This window comes from Triplophysa rosa, linkage group LG20 (genome assembly GCF_024868665.1).
Source record: "Triplophysa rosa linkage group LG20, Trosa_1v2, whole genome shotgun sequence".
Taxonomy (NCBI): domain Eukaryota; kingdom Metazoa; phylum Chordata; class Actinopteri; order Cypriniformes; family Nemacheilidae; genus Triplophysa; species Triplophysa rosa.
The window spans coordinates 1,697,282-1,722,997 of record NC_079909.1 but is presented as its reverse complement, the minus strand read 5'-3'; the positions used below and the strand labels follow the sequence as shown (position 1 = coordinate 1,722,997).

General features: G+C 45.2%; 1 protein-coding gene across 3 annotated transcripts in view; it reads left to right on the top strand.

Moving 5' to 3' along the window:
* Positions 1-25,716, top strand: part of lima1b (LIM domain and actin binding 1b) — a 153,101-nt gene that overhangs the window by 103,002 nt on the left and 24,383 nt on the right. For all 3 annotated transcript variants that reach the window (XM_057362653.1, XM_057362654.1, XM_057362652.1), the window contains exons 5-7: positions 682-739; positions 4,362-4,480; positions 18,648-18,725. In XM_057362653.1, the coding sequence (XP_057218636.1) occupies positions 682-739; positions 4,362-4,480; positions 18,648-18,725 (255 nt within the window). The remainder of the gene's footprint in view (positions 1-681; positions 740-4,361; positions 4,481-18,647; positions 18,726-25,716) is intronic.

The following is a 25,716-nucleotide window of genomic DNA, read 5'->3' as shown; positions in this document are numbered from 1 at the left end:
AAACTAAATTCTGGGTTGTTTCAACCAGTGGTTGGGTAGCTACAACCCAGTTTACCCTCTGTACCTTTTTGAAATGCGTTCACGATCGTCTCTTGGCTCGCCTTCGCGTTTCTCTGTTTGACAGTGTAGTATAATTTCTCTTGTTCTGTTGATCACCCTCACACCCCCTGCAGTCCCTCTGCGCCCACCCCGCACTTTGATAATCACTGCTATAAACTGTAGCTGCACCATATATATCTGTTTTTGACTGACTGACTAGTCAGTTATTTTTCAGTGAAATCTATTACCATCTTCGGTACTTTTTATTTGAATACATTAACTGATATGTATTAAAAACATGACGTATAGGTCTGTTTCCCCTTGTATACCAGGGGATGGTTACAAAGGAGCAAAATTTAGAGGATTACAATCTTTTATCCATGAGAAAGGCCTCCAAACACTATTGCAAATTACATACATAAATAAATAACCTATAGTGGAATTTCTTAAAGATATCCACAAAGAGGACAAGATCAGGTATTTTGTTGTTTATAAAATCCTAAATTCATAGACGTGGCAGATTACCTGTTACCCTGTTTGTCTGTTTTCTTGATTTAGTGCTGCTGGATATTAATTGTGTTTTCCTGATTTCTTAGTGAATTCTTAGTCAGCTTTACAATTTTTTCTAACATTACTTTCCAGGTACAAAAAGAAGCAAGCAAGAGCACAGAGGACATAGACACACAGACTGGAAATAAAGGTAACTGACTCACAAACACACTAGAAACTGTTACTGTAGGTAAAATGAATAGTTACAGAGAGCCAAGAAAATAATCCACAGAGCAAATAGTCCTAATATGTGCCAGAACACAACAGATCTGACCCCTGTTTTAGTTGATTTCACACCACATGCACCTCTGACAGAAACTAATGTTTGACTTGCATTTATTAGGGGTGTAACAGGTAACTAAAACTAAAATTCAAATAACAGATTTATTTTCTTTCTTTTAAATATGATATTTATTTAGGGTTTTTAAACAAATGAAAAGAACAATTACAGAACAGGACAAAGCACGCATACAGTACACGGATATAAAAAAACATCTTCAGCTAGATTCAGTTTTGCAGTTAACCATAGCACCAGGCAAAGGCAATAGAGGTTCAAACCGATTTACTGTATGCTTATGAAAAATGACTCTTGCTTGCGAGTCGCAGTATCATCTCTTTAACTGAATAATTATGTATCCTCGCAATCATAATTCAGGGACGCGCTACTTTCGAAGGTAAAGGCCTGGTGCGATGCGATGTACGCATTCAACTTTAATCCCTCTTGGGAAAGTTTTCAGCACCCAGGAGACTCGAAATGAGTTTTTCCACAAACTCAGTTGGGTGGCCAGCTCCCATGTTCTCGAGTAGACCAGCAATCTTGATATTATTTAGTCGAGAACATCCCTCGAGATCGTGCACCTTTCTTGGGTTTGACAAGCAAGCTTTCGCATTGTAAATAGTAGATAAAATTAGGGCTGTGAAACGATTCAAATGTTTAATGTAATTAATTACATGATGTTGTGTGATTAATTAATCGCAACTTAATCGCAACTTAATTACAAATCACATTTGGGGCCAAAATATCATTTAAAGGCATAATAAGACAACACAGAAAGTAGCTTGAGATGTTCAGAAGCTAAAGTGGCCATAATTGTGTTTTTTTTCAGAAGCTGAATTAAATTAAAGACCAAAACAGTTTGGTTACTAACATTCTTAAAGTGGCCCTAACACACGCGGTTTCTGCCAATCTCATTATTAATCTTGAGTACCTATAGAGTAGTATTGCATACTTCGTATCTTCGAAGACTATTTAGTTTGATCACATTTATAAAAGATAGATACAGCTGTACGATTATTTCCGAAAACATACGGCACGTGCGGGGGGGAGGGGTAGGCTGAACTAAAGCACATGTGCACCCATTGCCAACAAAACACAGACATCCGTTTCACTCACCACATGCGGTTCATGTCTGTCATCTTTTAGCGCTGGGACGGCTCCATATATCAGTTTCAAACCATCTCCAAATCCAGCGTTATATCCACCGTTTATATAACATTCATCACCCAAATGCAGTNAGGCTGAACTAAAGCACGTGCGCACCCATTTCCAACAAAACACAGACATCAGTTTCACTCACTGCATGCGGTTCATGGCCAGCATCTTTTAGCGCTGGGACGGCTCTATATATCAGTTTCAAACGATCTCCAAATCTAGCGTTATATCCACCGTTTATATAACATTCATCACCCAAATGCAGCGAACAAACAAACACCTGAACTTCGCAAACGTATCCTCTTATCTCTCTCCTGCACACAAATGAAAGTGACGTCAGCTTATGCTCCTTCTCCTGCTCTCCTTGCTGCCGCGTGCCTTTCCGGGAGAATTGTCCAATAAGGGACTAAGAAAAATGGTTACGAAACAGTTTTATGTGTTCGGAAAAAAAAATCCGAAACCTGTATGATCGCTGGGGGAGTGTATCGAGAACAGAAATACTACGTAGTACGTTTTTTGACAAGTTGACCATGTTAAGCATGAGAAGACAGCACGTTTAACATTGTAAAGAAGTCAGAATGCATGACACACCGTTGCACCACCCCTTTAAGAAATATTTTCCTTTCCCCCAAAAGAAATAGTAATTCAAGTTTGAAACGACATAAGGGTAAGTAAATGTAAATAAGCAGATTTTGGGGGGGCAAACTATCACCAATTTATTAGTATTGTTATTATTATTATTATTATTTTAATACTGTTAAAATTCTTTGAAGAATTAAAAGCTGCCAGTAGGTGGCGGTAAATGTCATTAATTCATTATATTCACAGATTTTTTTCAGGAATGCAGTAAATGACTCTTTATAAATGAGTCACTGATTAATTTATTCACCCAATTCATTCCCGCAAGAAACATATTAATTTAGAAACGAAACCATGCTGTGTTCCTCAGAGACGCGCAACTCTTCTCCTGAGGCTTTCTAGGTAATATTTTCATTGAAAACTTTGACAGACAATGTTGTCTATAAAATGTATCTTAAAATACATTTCTTATTTAATTAACTGATGTATAAAATCAACATGACATGTGCACTCTTAGTTTTCTGGACAAAAATAGCACTGCTATGATATTGCGCTTGTGTGATTACATAACAAAATAAATATGAGACAAACGCTCATTCAGGGTCATTCAGGGTTAATTTTAGGTTCTTTCTGACAGTATTGTGTATATTATATCATGCAGTTGTTGCCAGCAAAAGAAATCGGATGTCAATACTTTATTACATCCATGTTTACGTCTTTAAGTGACAGAAGCCTAACATTCCTGCTGCTCTATGTCGTTGAAATGAATTAAGCAAAAGAAAAGAACCACTGTTTACTCAATAACTTGTGTAACTTTAATAGGAATTTATGCAATGAATATTGTTTTAGTTTCACACTTTGTAGTGCAAAAACACTAATTACTGTAAATAATAAATGAGCTCAACAATGGTGATCACTTTTGCTTTTTTTGAACGCTCAAATCTATGTTATGCCTGTTTTAACCAAAAGTGATATCTTATGCCATGTGTTGTATGTGATTAAATTAATAGAGCACAAAATCGTCATAGTTATCTAGTCACTTTATTTTGCTCTCAAAATGCCACCCCAATATGATAATAAAGTGTATTTACTATTTTTTCCTTTTTATAATTATTATTTTTGATGATAGTTAAAGGGATACTTCACCCAAAAATGAAAATTTTGTCATCATTTACTCACCCTCAGATTGTTCTGAACCTGTATACATTTCTTTGTTCTGCTGAACACACAGGAAGATATCTGGAAGATTGTCAAATCTCACCCCCCATGACTCCCATAGTATTTATTTTCCCTATGGCAGTAAATCGTGAATGATTTTTTGGGTGAAGTATTCCTTTATCAAACTATTGTTACACCCCTCGTATTAATCATAATTTTTGAATGAAAATTATAAATAAATAATGCAATAATTCTGTCATTAACAACTTTTGAGTAAAAACATAAAACAAAAACTAGCGGTATATAAAAATGTATATCAGCAATGTATGAACATGAAACAACAACACAATTACAATTTAATCTCTGGGTTAAGTTATTGAGGGTGGCTTAGTTCTAAAATAAGTACATCTCACATAAAACACATTTCATTTAAACTTTAGGGTTGGGTCTCATAGTTTAATTATACTAAATATATAATTATATACTTATTACTATTATAACGTTATTAAAAATAGTATTTAATGGGTTCATTGATGATTAATTTCACTGTGTTATAATATTATTATAAATATAAAGTATAATACTTGTATGCTTTTTGTTTTAGCTATTGAGAATCCTGTCATAGGTACACCCAGTCTGAAGCGCAGTGCCTCTATAAGAGACAGGATGACAAAGTATCAGGCCGCAGTTACAAGACAGGCGTCTTTTACTAGACTGTGCTCTGTGAGTATCTTTATATGCAGTTTACATTTATTAATTTAGTAGACACTTTTATCCAAATCCACTTATTTTGTGAGTGTTATTTTTGATTAGTTTCAGTCTGTACTTGTGGAAAAAACTGAACATTATTTATTGTCTGGTTGTTGATTAAACCTTGAATATGAATTGTAGGCTTTACATTATGTGCTTCACAGATAATAATATTTATCCTAGGCTGATGATGGATGAGATGGTCAAATTTACGTTCATGATTCTAACTTTTTAACCATAACTTCTAGGAACATTTTTCCTTGGAATAATTCTAATGATCATGACAGTTCGAATGCACCATATGACATAATTTTTTTCAGATTTGCAAGAAATTTGGTATGTAGTTTCAAGATTAAGATTTCAGATTGGCCAGTCAGTTCTTGTATAGCGGGTCAAAAAAATTGACGAAGATTAAACAACCCCCAAACATAAACCTACCCATTTTTAGCAAATATAAAAATAAATAAAATGTAATAGACCGAAATAGGCATGAAAATGTCAATTTTTGAAACAATATAGCATTAAAATGCAAATAAAAACAAAAGAAAAATATTGTATAGTCGCAAATCCTACTCCTTTAAACCTAGCCATAATATTGCTGCTAACAGTGGCTGCTCAGGATAAAGATCGCAGGATAAAGGCTTGGATTTGGTTCGGTTCCTTGCAGTCGAATGGATTCTGAAGATATGGATTACATCTGATGAATAAAATTGTCGGAGAAAACGCCTTTGTGTCCCACAGCTGTCACGGCAATAATGGACAGAACCCAATCGCAGACAGCAATGAAGGGGTAAACACAAGACTTTAATAAAACAGAACACAAAGACCCACAATGGGGTTAAAATAACAAAACAGAATAACAGTACAACAGAATGACGACTCACTAAAACTGTGCTACACTAGGAAACACTTGACATAAACTAACCTAAACACTCACTAAGGTACTTGACTTGACAAGGAGCAGAATGACACAACGTCAAACCTGAGGCACAGAAACACCAACAAAACGAACGAGCACAGGACAATGAAACATGAGGACTATATAAAGGGAACACAAACAAGGGATGATAACACAGGGCAGGTGAGGGTAATGAAACACAGCCGGGAAGTAATACGGGAAATGAGAGGGGCGGGGCCAATGACGAGACACGAGAAAACACATGAAATTATCAAAAGATAAACACCCCATGGCTTTCTCACACCGGTCGGGAGAGAGTCGCCATGCTGGAAGGCCGGCTGGAACGCCGGCTGGAAGGTCGGCTGGAAGACTGGCTGGAACGCCGGCCGGAAGGTCGGCTGGAAGACCGGCTGGGACGTCGGCTGCTGCACTGGCTGGGACGCCGGCTGCTGCACCGGCTGGGTAGGACAGGACACCGGAATGGACTCCGGCTGCACCGGACTGGACACAGGGCTGGGCGCCGGCTGCACCGGGCTGGGCGCCGGCTGTACCGGGCTGGGCACCGGCTGCACCGGGCTGGACCCCGGCTGCACCGGGCTGCACCGGACTAGACGCCGGCTGCACCAAACTGGACACCGGACTGAACACCGGACTGGACGCCGGACTGGACGCTGGCTGGGAAGAGGCCCGCGCTGCCCGCCGCTGCCTCTTTTTCTTCAGCCGAGCCACCCGCCTGGTGGTTGGCTGGAGAAACGAGGTAAAGGGCAGGGTTAGCTCGGGGTTGGAGGCCTCCGAAGACGACCCCCAAGAGTCTCGTCTCCCCCGCTTGCCACCGAGGCTCACTGGTGGTGGAGAGGACGGTGTGGCGACGCCTACAACCCTGATCTTCAGGGGACAACCCTCAGGGATTGCGAACAGCGGAGATGGGTGGGTGGGTTGAACTGAGACCCTGGACTCTGATCAATCCATGGCATACAGCCATATCGCATCAAAGTCCAGCGGTCTCAGCGACCTCATCTCCGCACGCGAGAGTGGCTCCCTGAGACCGGCGTTGAATAGCGTCACCAACTCCTCCTCTCCGAACACGTCTCCTCTGTGACTTCGAGGAACCGGCCCGCATAGTCATCTACGTCTCCGGTTCCCTGGCGAATGCCGCAGAGGAGACGAGCCTGGCGGGAACGTACAGCGTCCATGCTGCCTGCTGGGTTCTTTTGTGGCTCGTTCGTTCTGTCACGGCAATGGGGGACAGAACCCAATCGCAGACAGCAATGAAGGGGTAAACACAAGACTTTAATAAAACAGAACACAAAGACCCACAATGGGGTTAAAATAACAAAACAGAATAACAGTACAACAGAATGACGACTCACTAAAACTGTGCTACACTAGGAAACACTTGACATAAACTAACCTAAACACTCACTAAGGTACTTGACTTGACAAGGAGCAGAATGACACAACGTCAAACCTGAGGCACAGAAACACCAACAAAACAAACGAGCACAGGACAATGAAACATGAGGACTATATAAAGGGAACACAAACGAGGGATGATAACACAGGGCAGGTGAGGGCAATGAAACATGGCCGGGAAGTAATACGGAAAACGAGAGGGGCGGGGCCAATGACGAGACACGAGAAAACACATGGAATATCAAAAGATAAACACCCCATGGCTTTCTCACACTAAACATAAGGGATCTGTCACGATCCTGCCACAAGACTAGAAAATCCTGAACAAGAAGGCAGGACCATGACACACAGCAAACAAAGCAAATATTACATGATAAGAAATGGTTAAACGTTTGCAGAAATGTTATTCATTTTAAGAGTTTAAAGTCTTTGTTCTTCTAAACAAGTTTGCAGCAGAAATCACACAGAACAAAATGTTGTTTCATATTAAGTAAACAGGTGTGATCACTCTCCCCTCTGACGGCGAGTCTCAGGTGTGGGCTGTCAAACTTGTAAGTCAGTAATGTTGTTCATATGTAAATAATTAACGATTTAGGTGTCGTTAATACACCAGTATTTTGCGTTTAGATGCTGTAAATACATACGTATTGTGCGTTTTAGTGTTTGTGCAAGCGTAAGTAAATGTACGTTTTGTAGAACCACATTTTACACAAAATAATCTGACACACTTGAAAAACACCATATTTAGGTCTTGCAGTCTCTACTAATGTGCTGATGAGTTGATACAGGTGTGCAAAATATGCCGTACTGGAGATGCTTCAGGACCGGTTTGAAAACCTTTGGTCAATACCAGAGTTGACAGGCAGTTTTGGCATAGTTTCTACATCTATCCCTACTGGTCAAAATATATAAAAATGGCTATTCTTGCTTTTGAAAATTTGAATCTAAAATTATGGGTGTGGTCTTGTTATATTCCTTGATTATTGCCGGGTTGAGCTCCTTCGTGCCAAAAGGAGATGACATTGTATCTTAGAAAATGTTTAGGTTTTTGACATGAAACTTGGCATACATCTGTCATGGCTCTGCCTCTATTAGTCACGTTTTTCTTGGTCCTGTGGCAGAGCCATGCTAAAGTCTTTGGTTATGTGTGGAGAGAAACATATTATTGTCCTTTTGACAATAATATGCGTTCTCTCCAGTGTCTGTTCTCTCCAGTGTCTCGTCATTGGCCCCGCCCCTCTCGTTTCCTGTATTGTTTCCCGGTCGTGTCTGATTACCCTCACCTGCCCTGTGTCTATATCCTTCGTTTGTCTTCCCTGTGCTCGTGGATTGTACTGTGTACCCCGTATGTTGTATCGTGTCGCTCTGAGTACTTTGCCTTGCCCTTGTTTTCCCCTTCTATGTTTTTTTGTCGTGGTTTTCTAGTTAGGTTTTAGTTGTTCCGGTCTTTTCATTTTGCCCCCACGTGGGAAGTCTTTGTTTTGTTTATACAGATTCTTAGTTTCGTTTTTCCCCCATCGAGGGTATTTGTTTCTGTTTTTGTCATAAATAAAGTCTTGTTTGTTAACCCCGTCATTGCCTGCCTGCATTTGGGTTCCGCCTCGCCAGTCCGTGACATACATCATTACAATCTCATTTTGTCCGCCCCTATACAAATTTGGTGACAGCACCACCTATCGGTCAAAAGTTTTACACAATTTTATTGTTTTCTACGTGTTTTTTGCTGTTTTATACATGTATGCCTATTTTCCTTTGTGCCTTTGAAAGGGCTTGACCCCATAATTTGTTTTGTTTTTATTGTTTGCAATTTTTTTTCTTTTTTTATCTGCATTCCAAAAACTTTTCATTAGAAATATCAGCATATAGCCCTTTTTGCTTTTGAAAGGGCTTGATCCCATAATTGCTGCTGGCAGATCAAGCATATAGCGTCAGTTCTGGCAGGGACGTTATGCCGTGGTAAGACTCAAATTTGAGCATATGAAATTTGTTCGGACGGTGCTGCCAAAATGGGCAGGAGCGATTCCTCCATCTTCTACATTTCTGTGCCTAGAGGTCACGCTGTGACGTTTTGATCTTCTATTGATCTCTAGCACTCACGTGACAGGAATTCAAAGGTCAGAGTTCAACATACTTGAACTTTGGTACGTTGCGAAATACGAAATATCTTCGGACGGGCTTGCGTTTGCATTCGCATGCGCATGAATGAAAGTCAGTGGAACGAAAAGTCAAGTGTGATCGCGGCTTTAGTCAAGCTTGCTTAGCTGATGCAGCTGATGTCATTAGGTGCAGCTATTCAGTGTCAACCAATAGTGAAACAACACATACTAGACTGTGTCCTATTTAAGTTGTCTTCTTATACTGTTTCTCTTATACAGCATTTTAAACATGCACGCACAAAGGGGCATGTTATATTCCATGCTCATTACATTCATTTTGTAATTGCCGTTCAACATTCTATGCAGATGGCAAGGTCGTTATCCGGGTGTATGTAAGCAGTGTATGGTGTTTTAAATTTACGATTTACTTTGTTCTATACAGCTCTTATAAGTTGCTCGGATATATGCAAAACGCTATTGCAAGATCACCTGGGAATGTAGTGGTTTCCAAGGGTAACTGCTGGTTAACTACAACTTGTCTGTATCTTGTATTTAGCGTGCATAAGTGCAATACATAGCATGCTGTTTCTGCTTATGCCTTGCTTAAAATAACTTGAGCAGTCATTATGTCTAGTGGATGTTAACAGCTGGATGTGTGCCAGTGTGATCATCTGAGTGGCACAACTTCCGTAAACAGACTTTGTTTACTATTAGTTTAGCCCCATTCTGCTGTTAACAACTTGCTAATCCAACTCTGCTATTTGCTGCAGGGTGTATGGTTCCCTTTCTGTCGGTCTCTCGACGTTGTGTCGAACCGACAGAATGGGGTTTGTCTTGAGAACCTATCATCTTCTGAGTATTTAGAAAAGGCCAATGCAAATTGGTGAATGAAATTTGCATGCCGGGCTCCTCCTCGGATGTCCGGGTATAAGAGGGAAGCCGGCGTGCTCATTCATTCACCTTTTGTTCTTCAGAGCCTACGCATCTGATGAGCTTCTCTACTATCTGGATCTGGTGATCATTCTTTCTGCTGGAATCTACGACGTGGACAGCGGACGGTCCCTTCCTGCAGTGACTCTCCCCTGGGCGTCTCGGCAGTTCCGGATGAGAAACTCCTCTGGCCGATACTTGCGCAGATGAGTAACGCTGAGAAGGTCCGCTTTCTCGACGTACCGTCTCGCAAGGGGGGGCTGGTTGGTGTTACTGTGGAGGGTTCTCGACAGTAAAAAGCAGTCCTCCGTGCTGCAACTCGGCCGCCTCGGCCGTCGAGTCCCGTGCACTGTCTGCTTCCCAGCAGCCCTGGTCCTCTTCAACGCCCTCCAGTGACCTGGAGGAGTCAGCGAAGAGGAGACCATCGCCCCATCAGCAGCCGCGGGCAGCAGCTGTCATGGGATCACCTCAGGGGGATCGAGGCTACCATTGGGCCCGACCCCAGCCACAGCGCTGGGAGGTCGGATAGGGACGGTTCCTGCCCCGTCCCTCCATCTGCTGGTCCCCTCTGGGGGGCTGGCGCCCACTTACTCTCAAAAAGGAGAGTTTCCTCTCTCTCTGGGTTACCTCAGCCGCTCTCACCCTCTGCACGACGGTGAACGGCAAACTCGACGTTGCGTCATGGCAAAGCGCAATGTCGAGTATAAACACCAGCCCTCAGCACTCTCAGTCAGACAGTGCGTTGAGCTGCGCAGTCGCCAGGCAGGAAAAACAGCAGAGCCGATCTCCTCCCCGGGGGACCTCCCCCGGCAAGGAATCCGTACTGCTAGCCATCGAACCACCCCCCGGGGGGACGATGAAAAAGATCGTACCTTTAGTCCCCTTTTCATTTCTGGGAGCCTGTCCGGCTTCCCAGGCTGTCAGGCTGGCTAGGGAAGACGATCCGTCTCGGCTACGCGATCCAGTCGCCTCACGCCCGCCAAGTTTCAGGGCATCCGATATACCTCAGTCAGAGGCTAGGATGTTCCCGTACTTCGGGCCGAGGTCGCCACCCTTCTGGTGAAGGGAGTGATCGAGCCCGTCTCACCAGCCGAGATGTTCAACGGGTTTTACAGCCTGTACTTCATTGTCCCCAAGAAAGGCGGGGGGTTGCGCCCTATCTTGGGTCTGTGTGTTCTGAACAGGCACCTACACAATAGCTGCCTTTCAGGTTGATCACGCAGAAGCGCATCCTGACGTCCGTCAGGTGTCAGGACTGGTTCATGGCAATCGACCTGAAGGACGCGTACTTCATGTCTCGATCCTCCCTCGACATCGGCCGTTCCGACGGTTCGTGTTCGAGGGACGGGCATATCAGTACAGGGTCCTCCCCTTCGGTCTGTCCCTGTCTCCACGAGTCTTTACGAAGGTCGTGGAAGCCGCCCTCCTTCCCCTTAGGGAAGGAGGTGTGCGGGTACTAAACTATCTCGACGACTGGCTCAGTTTGGCGCACTCTCGAGATCTGTTGTGTACACACAGGGACCTGGTGCTCCGGCACCTAGATCGGTGGGGCTACAGGTCAACTGAGAAGAGCAAGCTCTCCCCGGTGCAGAGCGTCCTCTTTCTCGGTATGGAACTCGACTCTGTCCTCATGAGCGGCCCCGCTCACCCCCCGCGGGGGGCGCGAGACCCGCGACGAGGAAGCCCGCACCCACGCGGCCTCCCAGAGGCAGTGCGACTGACTACAGAGCGCGCCCGATCAGTGTTGAACTGCCTGAAGCTCTCAGACAGTCAGCGGTCCCCCTGAAACAATTTCAGAGGCTCCTGGGATACATGGCATCCTCGGCGGGGGTGGTCCCCCTCGGGTCGATGCACATACGACCGCTCCAACACTGGCTACAGAGTCAAGTTCCTTGGAGAGCGTGGCACACCGGCAGCAGGCGTATGGTCACACGCTTTTCTGCCGACACACCCTAACCCCCTGGTCTCCATGACCTTCTTGCGGACAGGGGTCCCCTTTGGGATGCCTCCCTGCAAGGTTGGGGTGCCGTGTGCAACGGGCAAGCAGTGTCGGGGCGGTGGACGGGCCCCCGCCTGCGTTGGCATTTCAACTGCCTAGAGTTGTTGGTTGTGCTACTTGCATTGAGGAGGCTACTACCTCTCGTGCAGGGCAGCACGTGCTGGTCCGGTCGGACAGCACAGCTGCTGTGGCGTATTCTTTCACTCACAGCAGCTAACATGACTCGCCCGACGCCTCCTCCTCTGGAGTCAGCAGGTGATCAGCTCCCTGCGAGCCACACACATCCCAGGCGTCCTGAACCAGACAGCCGATGCGCTCTCTCGTCAGTCGACGCCTCGCGGAGAGTGGCGACTCCCTCCCCGCGCAGCCGGCTCATTTGGGGGAGGTTTGGCCAGGCACAGGTGGTCCTGTTGCCTCCCCGAACTCCTCCCATGGTCCGCTTGGGTACTCCCTGTCCGAGGACCCTCGGCACGGATGCCCTTGCGCACAGCTGGCCGCGGGACAAGCGGAAGTACGCTTCCCCCCAGTGAGCCTCATTGCACAGGGCCTGTGCAAGGCCAGGGAAGAGGAGCATCAAGTGGTACTAGTTACGCCCCTTCGGCCTAACCAGGACTTGGTTCTCGGAGCTGAGGCTCTGACAACAACTCCCCCCTGGCCGCTCCCCCTGGCGAACAGCTTCCCCAGGGGAAGGGGCACGTTACGGCATCCCAGGCAAAACCTGGTCTCCATGTCTGGACGGGACGAGGAGATCCTGAGTGACCCACCCCCGGTCCGGTTGGGACGTCACTCAGGCTAGGGCTTCGGCCACTGGGCGGCTATACGCCCATAGGTGGCGCCTCTTCTCGTCCTGGTGCTCTTCTCGGCGAGAAGACCCGCGGAGTTGCTCGGTCGGGTACGAGCTGTCCCGTCCTCAAGAGAGACGGGGGAGTAACCTCTCCCCCTCCACACTGGGAATGTATGTAGCCGCTACGGCCGCTCATCATGACCCAAGTGCTGGGTAGCCTCTGGGACAGCACGACCTGGTCATTAGGTTCCTAAGGGGCGCGAGAGGGTGACCACCTTACCCGCGCTCCGTACCCTCTTGCGACCTAGGTGGCGGGCCTCAAGAGGCCCCGCCCCCTTCGAGCCTCTCGGGGTTGCCGCTCTTTCTCAGTCTTGATAAAGACGGCTTTCCGCATGGCGCTCACCTCCAAGAGGGTAGGGGATCTACAAGCACCCTCCGTGTCCACAGATTGCCTAGAACTCGGGGCCGGGATTCTCACGTTATCTTGAGACCCCGCCCCGGCTACGTGCCCAAGGTTCCCACCACTCTCCCGAGAGACCAGGTGGTGAACCTGCAGGCGCTCCCCACCGGGGAGGAAGACCCAACCTATCCGTGTTGTGTCCAGTACGCGCACGGCGCCTCTACTTGGACCGCACGCAGAGCCCAGAAGCTCTGAGCAGCTCTTTGTCTGTTTCGGAGGTCAGCAGGAGGGCTGTCTCCAAACAGAGGCTGGCGCACTGGATCGTGGATGCCCTCGTTAGGGCATACCGATCTCAATTCGCCCCTGCCCGTTGGGAGTGAGGCACACCCCTCATGGGCACTGGCTCAGGGCGCCTCTCTGGCAGACATCTGCAGAGCTGCGGGTTGGGCTATGCCCAACAACTCCGTGAGGTTCTAATACCTACGCGCGGAACCGGTGTCAGCCCGCATCCTGGCAAGGTGTGGGACCGGCAGCCGGTAGGGCGTACGCCTGCGGAAGCCCTTCCCCCTCCGGGGGGAGCAGTGGCGATCCCGCCTCACTTCTTTCCCCTCGGGTAAAGAACAGGCATTCCATCCATCACTAAGCACCCTTCCAGGGGACAGGCTGGGCAGAGCAGCCCTGCCCCCTTAGGCCGGGGAACAGTTGAGTTATCTCCCACATAGCTCTAACCGGACCTAGTGCTCCAGACGTGGTAACCCCCCCTCCGTGGGCTGTTCCGTCTGATGTATCCTCATGAATGGTTCCCACCTTGGCAACCCATGACCTCCCCAGGTGGACTCCCACCTTGCGGTTAACTCCTGCAGTCCGCACATTCCTCCCATGAGTTCTCCCCTGATGGTGAGACCATGTGGTGTCTCCACTAATTCCTCCCTACGGTAGGTAGTGGCCTCTGCAGCGTTTTTCCCCCCCAGGGGGGAATAATGCTTACCCAGTGGCCCGTACGGTGCCGGGCGGCTTCTCGCCATTTAGAGAATCAGGCCTCCGCCCGTGACGGCCGGCGTTAGGGGGCTTCCCAACTTTTTGTGGAAAGCTCTGGGTCCCCCTTCCTCTCCACTGGAAGGTCATAATTTCGCGCTAGCGTGTTCGTCTGACTCGCCCAGGCCAGTCAACGTCGCTCCGCAGAGATTGTGACGCGGCTCAGTGCTGTGGCGTTTTCCATAGGAACCCCATTCTGTCGGTTCGACACAACGTCGAGAGACCGACAGAAAGGGAACGTCTTGGTTACGGATGTAACCTCGGTTCCCTGATGGAGGGAACGAGACGTTGTGTCCCTCATGCCACAACACTGGCCGCCCACCCCAGCGGTCGGGGGAGGATGCTTTAGGCTCCTCAGACCAAAGGTGAATGAATGAGCACGCCGGCTTCCCTCTTATACCCGGACATCCGGGGAGGAGCCCGGCATGCAAATTTCATTCGCCAATTTTCATTGGCCTTTTCTAAATACTCAGAAGATGATAGGTTCTCAAGACAAACCCCATTCTGTCGGTTCGACACAATGTCTCGTTCCCTCCATCAGGGAACCGAGGTTACATCCGTAACCAAGACGTTCCCCTGCCTGCTTACTACTAGTTCAAAATTATTCTTCACAAGGATAACACCATATTTGTTGTTTCAAGTCATTGCTGCCAACAGGGGCGAAGCCCCCCTTTTAGATCCCGACATGCTTGTCGTTTAATAGTTCCAGAGTTTAGCAGCACATTTGTTTTTAGGATATACAGGTTCTCCACAGGCTTGTCGTAATGAGTATTACAGTATCAACTATTTTGCTTTAAAAGCTTTGTCCTTATGTGCAGTCGCATGTAGGCAATATTCGGGCATGGTTTCTTAATTTAGGCATGCTTTAAATTAGATGGGGGGATGATTTTGTTTTGGGGAATATTATTATTGCTGCACTCCTGCTCTGTTCCTGCAACGATGCATGGACAGGCAGAGAGTTTGCCCAGAACAGTTTCATTCTGCCAATCTTAAATATAGCTATTGTTTAAATCTTTGACAGTAGTGTTCCTGACAGAAATCAAGTGTATAGTGTCAGTCAAGCTAGTCAGTCACGTTAGTCAAGCATGCTCAGCTGATGTCATCAGGTGCAGCTAATCAGTGTCAATCAATAGTTAAAAAACACTAGACTGTATCTCATTTAAGTTGCCTTCTTATAGATCTTCTACGTTGTTTTAATCATGCCACTCTCAAAAAAACCTAACCATCCCCACTCCTCCTCATCTGACTGCATCTATCAGGTAACCTTTAATTTCATCCTGTATGCATCCTGATTTTTATTTATTTTCACTTCTTACAGGTATAGATCCTCTGGATTGGATGATGTCCTTTTAGTATTTTAATTTACCCTACTTTTATGATCCCTTTCTGTGTTTCCCTTTATTTAATGGACTTGAGTGGAATGTTACTTCCTGTTTAAGTTTTTCGTAGTCTAGAAACTCCTAATTATTTTGTTTATTTTTTCTGTGTCATGATTAGTCACGGATGTGTATCGTTAGCTGTCTCACTACCCTGTGTATTTAAGCCCTTGGCCGTTTCTAAATTCCAAGAACGCAAAGAACGGACTTGTGTTCTCGTGGAGATCGGTCTTGCAAGGCAACTTTGGAAGAACTAACTTGGATGGGTGCACCACAGTGACTTCAAGCGGGTTCCATTCGTGCGCAATGCATTTGATGCATCCTTTATATCGAGAACACATCAGGGTACTTTCATGCGTTCTCTATTTTCGGTACCGGACTTTGATGGTTATCGAAGACGTAGAGTGAGAACACGAGGACACAAGACCGCTGAAGAACGCATATTGAGAAACGGCCGTTGTGTTTCCTTTGTCTGTTGTTGTTAAAGGTTTGGTTTGTCTCTTGTTTTCAGTTGGTTACTTGTTTCTTGGCTTATGCTGTTTTGCAACTTTGTTTATATTTATTAAATCTCAACTGCACGTGGATCCGCTTTCCTGCCAAGTTATTATTGTTACAGAACGACAGACCAAATATTGAATCCAGCGGCTGTGCTTGTTCGTATACGTCAGGGCACTTGTGCCCTCGAGGACCACATTAAGGATTTCTTGAACATTTCTAAAACCACTAACCTCCTGGATTTCATGTTGATTGATTTTTTTGGTTATGCACTTCAAATTCAACTTACCCGTGATGGTCCTCAAGGGTCATTTTAGGAGTTTCTAGACGATGCCCTGGCGCTGGTCGGTTCCATTTCAAGGTGGGTGAGGTTAAGGAGGAAGTCCCCCCTAAGCCCGTTCACAAGATGGCCACCAGCCCAGAGCCCTCTCACAAGATGGCCACCAGCCCAGGGCCTCCCGAGTTGCCAGCCTTGGCCATGATGGCTGCTCTGAACTCTTCTGTTCCATGGCTTCCAGCCCTGCCTAGGCTTCCCTGGCTTCCAGCCCTGCCTGCGCCTCCCTGGCTCGCAGCTCTACCTGCACCTCTGGCTCCGCCCTGGTTCTCTGCGGCCAATTCCATCCTGGTCTCTGGGCCTCTGCCTCGCCATGGGCTGGGCCCTCTGTCTCGCCATGGGCCTGGCCCTCCGTCCCTCCACCTGTTCCACCTCCGCTCCACCTCCCTTCTGGAATCCTCTCCTAGGGAAGGGGCTCTGTCATGATCCCGGTCTGTGTTTCCCCTGTATTTAATGAACTTATGTTACTTCCTGTTTCCTGTTCCTGTTGTAGTTCTTTGTAGTTATCTTGTTTACTGGTTCTGTGTCATTATTAGTCTCAGGTGTGTCTCGTTAACCCTCTAGTTACCCTGTGTATTTAAGCCCTTGTGTTTCCTTTGTCTGGTATCTGTCATTGTTAGAGGTTTGGTTTGATGTCTCTCGTTTTTAGTTGGTTTTATTGGCTTTTATGTTGTTTTGCTACTTCGTTTATATTTGTTGAATCTCAACTGCACGTGGATCTGCTATCCTGCCTGGTAACTATTGTTAAACTACAAAATGTGTATTTCCCATTTTATATCTCTTCATATTCAATTTCATCTATTCATATAATGTCTATAAAATTGTCCTGCTATTTTGAATGTCGCTCAAATCTTGGCATACATCATCTGGAGACCCTCATGGCAAAAAGACCACCAGTCAAATAGTTTGAAAGATTCTGCTTAACGAAATCTGGTAAACATACACATGAGGAAATTCTGTGGATGCATATACATTTTTATCCTATTTCTCCCATAAGGGGCACTACAACCGAAAATCCTTTATTTTATAACTGTGTGGTTGATGGAGCTGAAAATAGGTATATATCTACTTGGTGGATGCCATATTTTATCCCTTAATATCACTTAAATATTTAAATACATGGCAGCAGCCAGTCTTATTTCAGCTGCTAATAACATCAAATCTCAATGGCCTACCAATACAAGTAGGTATAATTATATACTGTTTTAATCTGATCATGTGTTCCAAAGTATGTGGAAATTGACCACATGGTAATGCTATAAGCAAGTCACGACCTTGTTTTCAAAAAAGAAAAAAAAACTTATTTTATCCCATCCCAGAATGACACGAAACTTGACATGTCTCATTCTCAGACCGTCATTACAGAAAGTTTTTTTGTGAACATTCTGACCAAAATCAGAGTGGATTGCTGCTCAAACCTCTGCATTTTTTGATGAAGTGGGGGCAACCAGGAATTTTTTAATTATCAATAATTTCAACTACAAGAAAAAGGCTGTAGTTCCTTATTTTGACAATATACATGTAAGGTGTTTTGAAATATGTTACTGCAAGGTTTTTAAATATAAGATAATAGTGTTCTATGATTGTCTTTAAAGTGCATTGGTAATAGGTCTATATTTAACTATGTTTATCATTTATTCATTTGGCAGACGCTTTTATCCAAAGCGACTTAAATTGCATTATACTACACATTTGTTTCTAAGTATGTGCAATCCCTGGGATCGAACCCATGACCTTGGCGTTGTTAGCGTCATGCTCTAACCATTGAGCTACAGGAAAGCATAAAATAGGAAAGTTTATGTTTATGATGTTGAAACTTTGCACATTATAATATTGTAAATAACCCAACATCACTAACTGTGATACTGACCGAGATTAGTAATGTAATTTAAAGATGTGCACATTATAATATTGTACCCATGATGTATGATTACTTATATTGTGCTCATATTCTATTATTGTAACACTGCAATTAAACAATTTACAATTTCTGGTTGACAGTCCAACATAGTATTTATTTAATCGATGTATATGGAATAAGAAAAAATGCAATAATGTCACGTATTGTAATACCATTTATTGTGTCTGTCACGAGCTGATGTTACACAAAAATTAAATATAAAATTTGAGAATAAATTAAACAAAAAACTTTGTGTCTTGCCTTTAAGGGTTACTTCTCCAAAAAAAATTATATTCTGTCATTATTTACTCACTCTTTTGGCATTTAAAATCTGTATGACTTTCTTTCTCTGCAGACCACGAGAAAATATATTTTGAAGTATTGACTTACATTGTTTGTGTCCATAAAATAGAAGTCAATGGGTAACAGTGGTTGGATGGCGTGTTGTCTTGACATGGTGTGGTTGTCACCTTTACACAGGTAAACCAGGCCGAGGGCAGTATTTCAAACACAGATCATAAAGAGAATACACCCCCTGCTGCTGATCAACAGAGAGCGGTACGTATGTGTTTTATTTGTAATATTACGAACAAGTATGTAAGGACACCAGGTAAATCTCAGCCCAACTGTGATTTTCTATGTAGTCTTTTCAGTGTTGTGTTGGAAAAGCTACATTGTAAATGTAGTTATATAAGCTACAAGCTACTCATAACTTATACTAATAAGTTACAGTTAAGTCACCCATCTGAAAAAGTATTTATCCCTACTACAAATTACTATTAAAAAGTAGCAAGCTATATTGAAAATACTGTGAAAAATATACCGTACTACACTTTTCTATTATAAACTGTAGGAAAATTCCTATATATCTTACATTGAATCTTTCAAAAGTAATTATTAAAGTATACTACAGGAGCTATTACAGTTTATCAACTTACTATAGCTAACACTACAAAATAGCCTACTGTAGTATACATTAACAAAGTGCAGAAACTACTATATTTTTTACTAGCAAGTACTATGGTAAATTGCAGTATAATATAGTTATTATAGTAAATACTAGGGGTGTGCAGCAGAGCCAGTATTTGTTTCTGTATCTGTTTTTGTATTAATCTCAAAATTATTTGTATCTGTATCTCTATTCGGATGGAACCGGAGTGGAGGTTACACAGGAAGTTCGTCAAATTACACTAAAAAGCCATTTTACATGCAGTTCTCTTTGATCCTAAGTTTTCATTTAACAAATTTTCCTTGTATAATTATATATATTTTTTTTTAATTATAATTCTAACTTTGTTAAATCTTCTATTTAAAACAATAATACACCGAGTGAATTTTAAACGGGTGATAGACATAAAATCTGTCTATCAGATCCTGTGATAGACATAACATCCTATGTGTTCACCTGCTATCTGCTTAGAATTTTCGTCTTCACCTGACGGATCCCGCTAAATTTAGATAAATTTTCCAGATCTCACATTAAAATTTCTTCATAACAAATATAGGCTTTACAAAAAAAGTATGAGTTATTTTTATTCGTCTTTAAATATGCAAAATTGTTTTAACATTTTAATGTCAACACAGTAGACAAAAAGTTAGAGAAAACTAAATTAAATTTCTAAAAACCTGTAGTTTTGTTTGTCTCCATTTACGCTCTAGTTTACGCATTTCTTTCTTCAGGGCACGTGTGGTGCTGTTATACCAAGGTGCTACACATTTCTCTCTAACCTGTTTTAATTTGATGGGTGCAACAATGTCTAATGTATTTAAGAATATGGTGTTAGTACTAGTGATTTCTTTGAGATCATGTGTGTTTACAGGTGCATTAAGTAGTTAGGACAGGTCAGGCAGGTTATCTGTAAATCTATCTTTGGTGGTTGGGATAATTGATCTGCCCTGTCGATAACGTGAAGAGATGAGGCCTCCAATTCCAATATGCATTATACACGACACTAGGTAGTGATTGGAGACATCATTACTTTGAGGTAGGATCTCTATATCGCTAATATCGATATGTGATATTACAAGGCCTAGGGCAGGGGTGCTCTCGAGGCACTCTTTGACTGCCTCTTTGCTGCCTCTAAGTTGCTTCTTAATTGCATTTTTTGTTTTTAAATAATATTAAACTGAACTAAACTAAACAGAAATGTATACAAATTAATTTTGAAATAAAAAAATGAAATGTATCTTTTTTAAATAATTATTTTGTACTGAACGTCATGTGCTACTAGCGGCTAGCCTCGTCTAGTTCGTACTGTAATTGGCAATCATCATGGCGGAGTCAGGGAAGCGTACAGCTAAACGCAAATATGTAGATGAGCACAGAACATTTCAATCTGAATGGGAAGATTTATATTTTTTTGTTGAAAGAAACGGAAAACCATTCTGCTTGATATGTCAGACTTCACTGTCACATTTTAAGGCTTCAAATCTTGAGAGCCATTTCACCACACTCCATCCTACCGAGGGCCGGGAATTTCCCAAAGGCAGTGAACTTCGAAAGCACAAGGTAAAAACGTTGAAACGTCTGTCAGAGAAGCAAACTCGGCTCTTTCGGAAATTTACCAAACATTCAGAGACGGTCACATTAGCATCATTTCAGCTGGCATGGAATATTGCGAGAGCTAAAAAGCCGTACAGTGAAGGGGACTTCATTAAAAAGTGCCTCAATGATGTTATTCATGTTTTTTGTCCCGAAAACGAACATTTGAAACGTTCGGTAGCGGACCTTCAATTGTCATGACACACTGTTGAACAAAGAATATCGGACATTAATAACGCTGTTGAAATGAATGTACTGTATATTCCAATCTTCAGAAGTGCATGTATTTCAGCATTGCTGTTGATGAATCCTGCGATGTTCAGGATAAGCCACAGATGGCAATATTTGTTCGGTCTGTATCAGAAGACTGCACGATTGAAGAAGAGCTGCTTGACATTATGCCACTGACAGACAGGACTCGTGGCAACGACCTGAAAGAGACACTGATGACAGCTGTTGAGAAAGCCAATCTACCGTTATCAAAACTAACCGCAATTGCCACGGATGGAGCGCCATCTATGGTCGGATCTAAGAATGGCCTTGTAGGGTTTTGTAAAGTTGATGAACGTTTTCCAGATTTTTGGAAGTTTCACTGAATTATTCACCAAGAACACTTGGTGTCTAAAAATCTAAACTTAGACCACGTAACGAAACCTGTGCTGGAAATTGTCAATTTTATATGCACGCATGCTCTCAATCACAGACAGTTCCGAAATCTCATTGCTGAACTTGACGAAGATCTTCCATCTGATGTGCACATCGTTGACGAGGCCCTGGAAGACGGCAGGAGTATTGGTCAGGCCAAACGGAAGAACCAAATACTCAATAGTGTCCCGAAGGGGTGTTGAATGCCGTCTTCCACTCGTCTCTTTCGCGGATCCGGACTAGATGGTAGGCGTTACGGAGGTCTAGCTTGGTAAAGACCCGGGCTCCCGGTAAGAGTTCGAAAGCAGACGACATTAAGGGTAAGGGGTATTTATTCTTTACCGTGATGTCGTTCAACCCTCGATGGTCTATATAAGGGTGTAAGGAGCCGTCCTTCTTCTGCACGAAAAAGAAACCCACACCCGCTGGCGAGGAGGAGGGACGAATGAGCCCGGCGTTTAATGATTCACGAATGTACTTGTCCATGGCCTCTCTTTCAGGACTCGAAAGGGAAAACAACCGACCCTTGGGCGGAGAAGTGCTTGGGAGGAGGAGGTCGATGGCACAGTCGTAAGGACGGTGAGGAGGCAGGGACAACGTGCGAGACTTGCTGAACACGGTCTGTAGATTGTGGTATTCCTCCAGAACTCCGGTCAGATCGGCGGCCTCCACCTGAAACACAGGAGACACAGAAACAGGCGAGGGAGCAGGACCAGGACAAGACACATGACAAGCAGGAGACCAAGACAAAATAGCTGTGTTTACCCAACCCAATGTGAGGATTGTGTTGTGACAACCACAGATGCCTTAAAACCAGAGGCGTGGTGGGGGAATCGAGGATGTACAACCTAATCTTCTCACAATGATTACCCGACAAGTAAAAGCTTACGTGAGGAGTGGTGTGAGTGACGGTGGAGAGGGCAGTTCCCGTTAGCGTCACGGCGAAGACAGGCGGATGCAGAGGAACTGTGGGAATACCCCACTTCTGGGCGGTGGCTCTGTCCAGGAAATTCCCTTCAGCTCCTGAGTCTATGAGCGCCCGCCCGGTTTGGGTCTGGAAGCCGTAGGTGAGGCGAAACGGGAACGTGGTGCGTGGCAGTGGAGAGGTTTCAGAGATTGCGCCCACCCGGACTCTCCGTTCTATGGATGGGCGTCGGCTTTTGCCGGACAGTGTACCACGAGATGGCCTGCTTTGCCACAGTAAAAACAGAGCCAGTCCACAAGGCGTTGCTGCTTCTGAGCTGGGGTAAGGCGTGAACGACCGATCTGCATGGGCTCGGGTTCAGGTGTCGCCTGGAGGACGGCGTTGTTACCCCGACCGGGTTCACGGCCGGTCTCGGCTCGACTCGTGACGGCGGCAGTCCGGGGGAGAAGTGTGGCGTCGGCGCCGGGCATTGACGCGGCTCTCTACTCTGAGGCAGAGGTTGATGAGGTCCTCTAGGTCCCGTGGCGAGTCTAGAGCAGCGATCTCATCCGCGATGCTGTGGCTAAGCCCGTCGAGGAACCGGGCGCACAGCGCCCCTATATTCCAGTCACACGCGGCCGTCAAAGTCTTAAACCGGATGGCATAATCAGTAATGCTGCCTCGTCCCTGTGTCACCCGGGAGAGTTGGGCGGCCGCCTCGTTGCCCCGGACCGACCGGTCGAACAGGCTGGCCATCTCGGCGCGGAAATCCCGGAACGAACGGCAGCAGGGATTCTGGGCCTCCCAAACCGCGATACCCCACTGGCGAGCTCTGCCCGTAAGCAGAGTCAAGATGAACGCGATGCGGGTCTCCTCCATGGCATACTGTCGTGGCTGGAGAGCGAAGACCAAAGCACACTGGGACAGAAAAGCTCGGCAAGAGTTGGGGTCCCCGTCGTAAAGGGCGGACTGTTAGCGTGTGGTTCGGGGTCACTCGAGGCGCCGCGAGGCGATGAATGTTGCGGTTCTCCGGCTTGAGCCGATCCTCGGAGGAGCTCCGCCATTTGATGTTGTAGCGCCGCCACCTGCCCCTGCAAGGCGTCGACCTCCTGGGCAGCGGCGGACAGACGGGATACCTGTTGTCCTAGCAGAACGCCCTGTTGCTGGAGAGCCACCCACAGTGGATCCGATCTCGCTGGGCCGTGAAGCTGGTCTGACCGTTCTGTCATGACAGAAACACAGAAACGGCCCAGATGCGGTAGAGACAGAACTTTATTGAAAACAGTCAGTGAACGCACAGTAGCGACCCGACCGCAAGCGTACCAGCTCGTGGTGGTAAGAGGTGGAGGTCCCTGGGGGGTTGAACACGGCGGCGAGGGCAGAGGATAGGACTCCAGCGCAGAGGAGAAGTCTTAAGAGCTGGGACATCTCACTCAGCCCGGTTGCCGTGCCGGAAACCCGGAAGAAGACTCCGGCGAGGATGAATCTCTCCGATCCTCCAGGGAGAGGTTGACTGCAGATGGCGGATGACGGATGTGAGGCCCACGGGAACTGCCAGGAACGAGAAACGAATCGAGGTAACAAGTGAAGGTAAGTAGAAAGCTAGACAAGACTAGACTGTGACTAGGATATTACTACGAGAGATAACAACTTCATCAGACCTGCCGCAGCAACGTCTGGGTCAGTCTGAACAGGCTAACACGAGCAACGGTCAGACAAAGAGCGAGAGACACTAGGGAAAGATAAAGGGAATAATAATGAGAGAAAATAGTGTCAGGTGCGGGGCAATTACGGGAATAAGGGTGCTAATCATAGTAAGTAAATGCAGGAGTGTGTGTGTGTAGTGGAAAATCACCAGTGCATGAGAGCCTACAGACACAGGAGGGAGGGAACAGTGACGCGGACACCGAGCACGCGGTCCGCCCATAGCTAGCGGTGCCACGTGCTCGACACAGACCAAAACAAACTCCGTGCCAGAAAAAACACACCGAACTAAACCGGACCGTGACAATAGGACATACAGTGGCTTGCAAAAGTATTTATCCCCCTTCATTTTATTCACATTTTGTTATGCTGCTGCCTTATCTTAAACTACTTTAAATGATTATCTTTTTACATTAATCTACACTCAATGCACAATAATGACAAAACAAAAAAATGATTTTTGACAGCTTGGCAAATTTATTAAAAATAAAAAACAAAAATAAGTACATTGCATAAGTATTCATACCCTTTTCTGGGACACTTGAAATTTTGCTCAGAAGCATTGGTTTTGCTTGTGGATGTTTATATACTTAGAGTGGAGTTAACCTGTGCCAAATTCAATTGAATAAGTATGATTTGTAGTGGCACATACCTCTCTATAAAGGGTGCAACAGCTGAAAATGCATATCAAAGTAAAAACCAAGACATGAGGTCAAAAGGACTGCCAGTAGAGCTTTGAGACAGGATTGTATCAAGGCACAGATCTGGGGAAGACTTCTGAAAAAAATCTGCTGTATTGAAGGTTCACAGAAGCATGTAGCCTCCATTTATCCTCAATGAAAGAGGTTTGGAACCACCAGATCTCTTACTTGAGCTGACCTCCTGTCCAAACTGAGCCATCGATGTAGAAGGGTCATGGTTAGAGCGGTGACCAAGAAGCTGATGATTACTCTGGTTGAGCTCCATGATCATATATGGAGATGGGAGAAACTTACAGAAGGACAAACATCACTGCTACACTCCACCAATCTGGGCTTTATGGCTTAGTGGCCAGACTCAAGCCTTTGCTCAGTGAAGATACATGGAAACTTGAAATATGCAAAAACATACTTTAACGAATCTTTCAAACTGTCAGAAACAAGATATTCTGGTCTGATGAATCTCAGATTCATGCATCATGTCTGGAGAAAAATAAGCACTGCTCAACACCTGTACAATACCGTCTTATCAGTAAAGTGTAGTGGACACAGCATCATGATGTGGGGGTGTTTTTCAGCTTCAGGGACTGTACACAAAATATGGAGATAATGATCATGAAAACCTAGCCCAGAACATTCAGAACCTCGGACAGGGCAGAAGGTTCATTCTCCAACATGACAATGATCCTAAGCACACAACTAAAACAATGAAAGAGTGGCTGTAGCAAAGTTCAATGTAGGGACGGAAGGAAGCGGGAACCGGCAAACATTTAACACACTTTAATCAAAAATAAACAAACAATAACACGGTCGACTGCCGGCCACACAAACATAAATAAAACTTAACATTTCCGGGCCCGGTCCTCTCTCCTTGCCAGTCCCGTCGCTCATCCTCTTATGCTCCCTAGCTCCCCGTGAGGCATGCGGGACCGGTGCACGTACAGCTGATACTCATTATCCCTCACGCCACCGGCCCCGCCTTCCTGCCCCACGGCTCTCGTCCCGCCTTCCTCGCTACAGTGGCTTATGGACAACTCTGTCTATATCCTTGAGTGG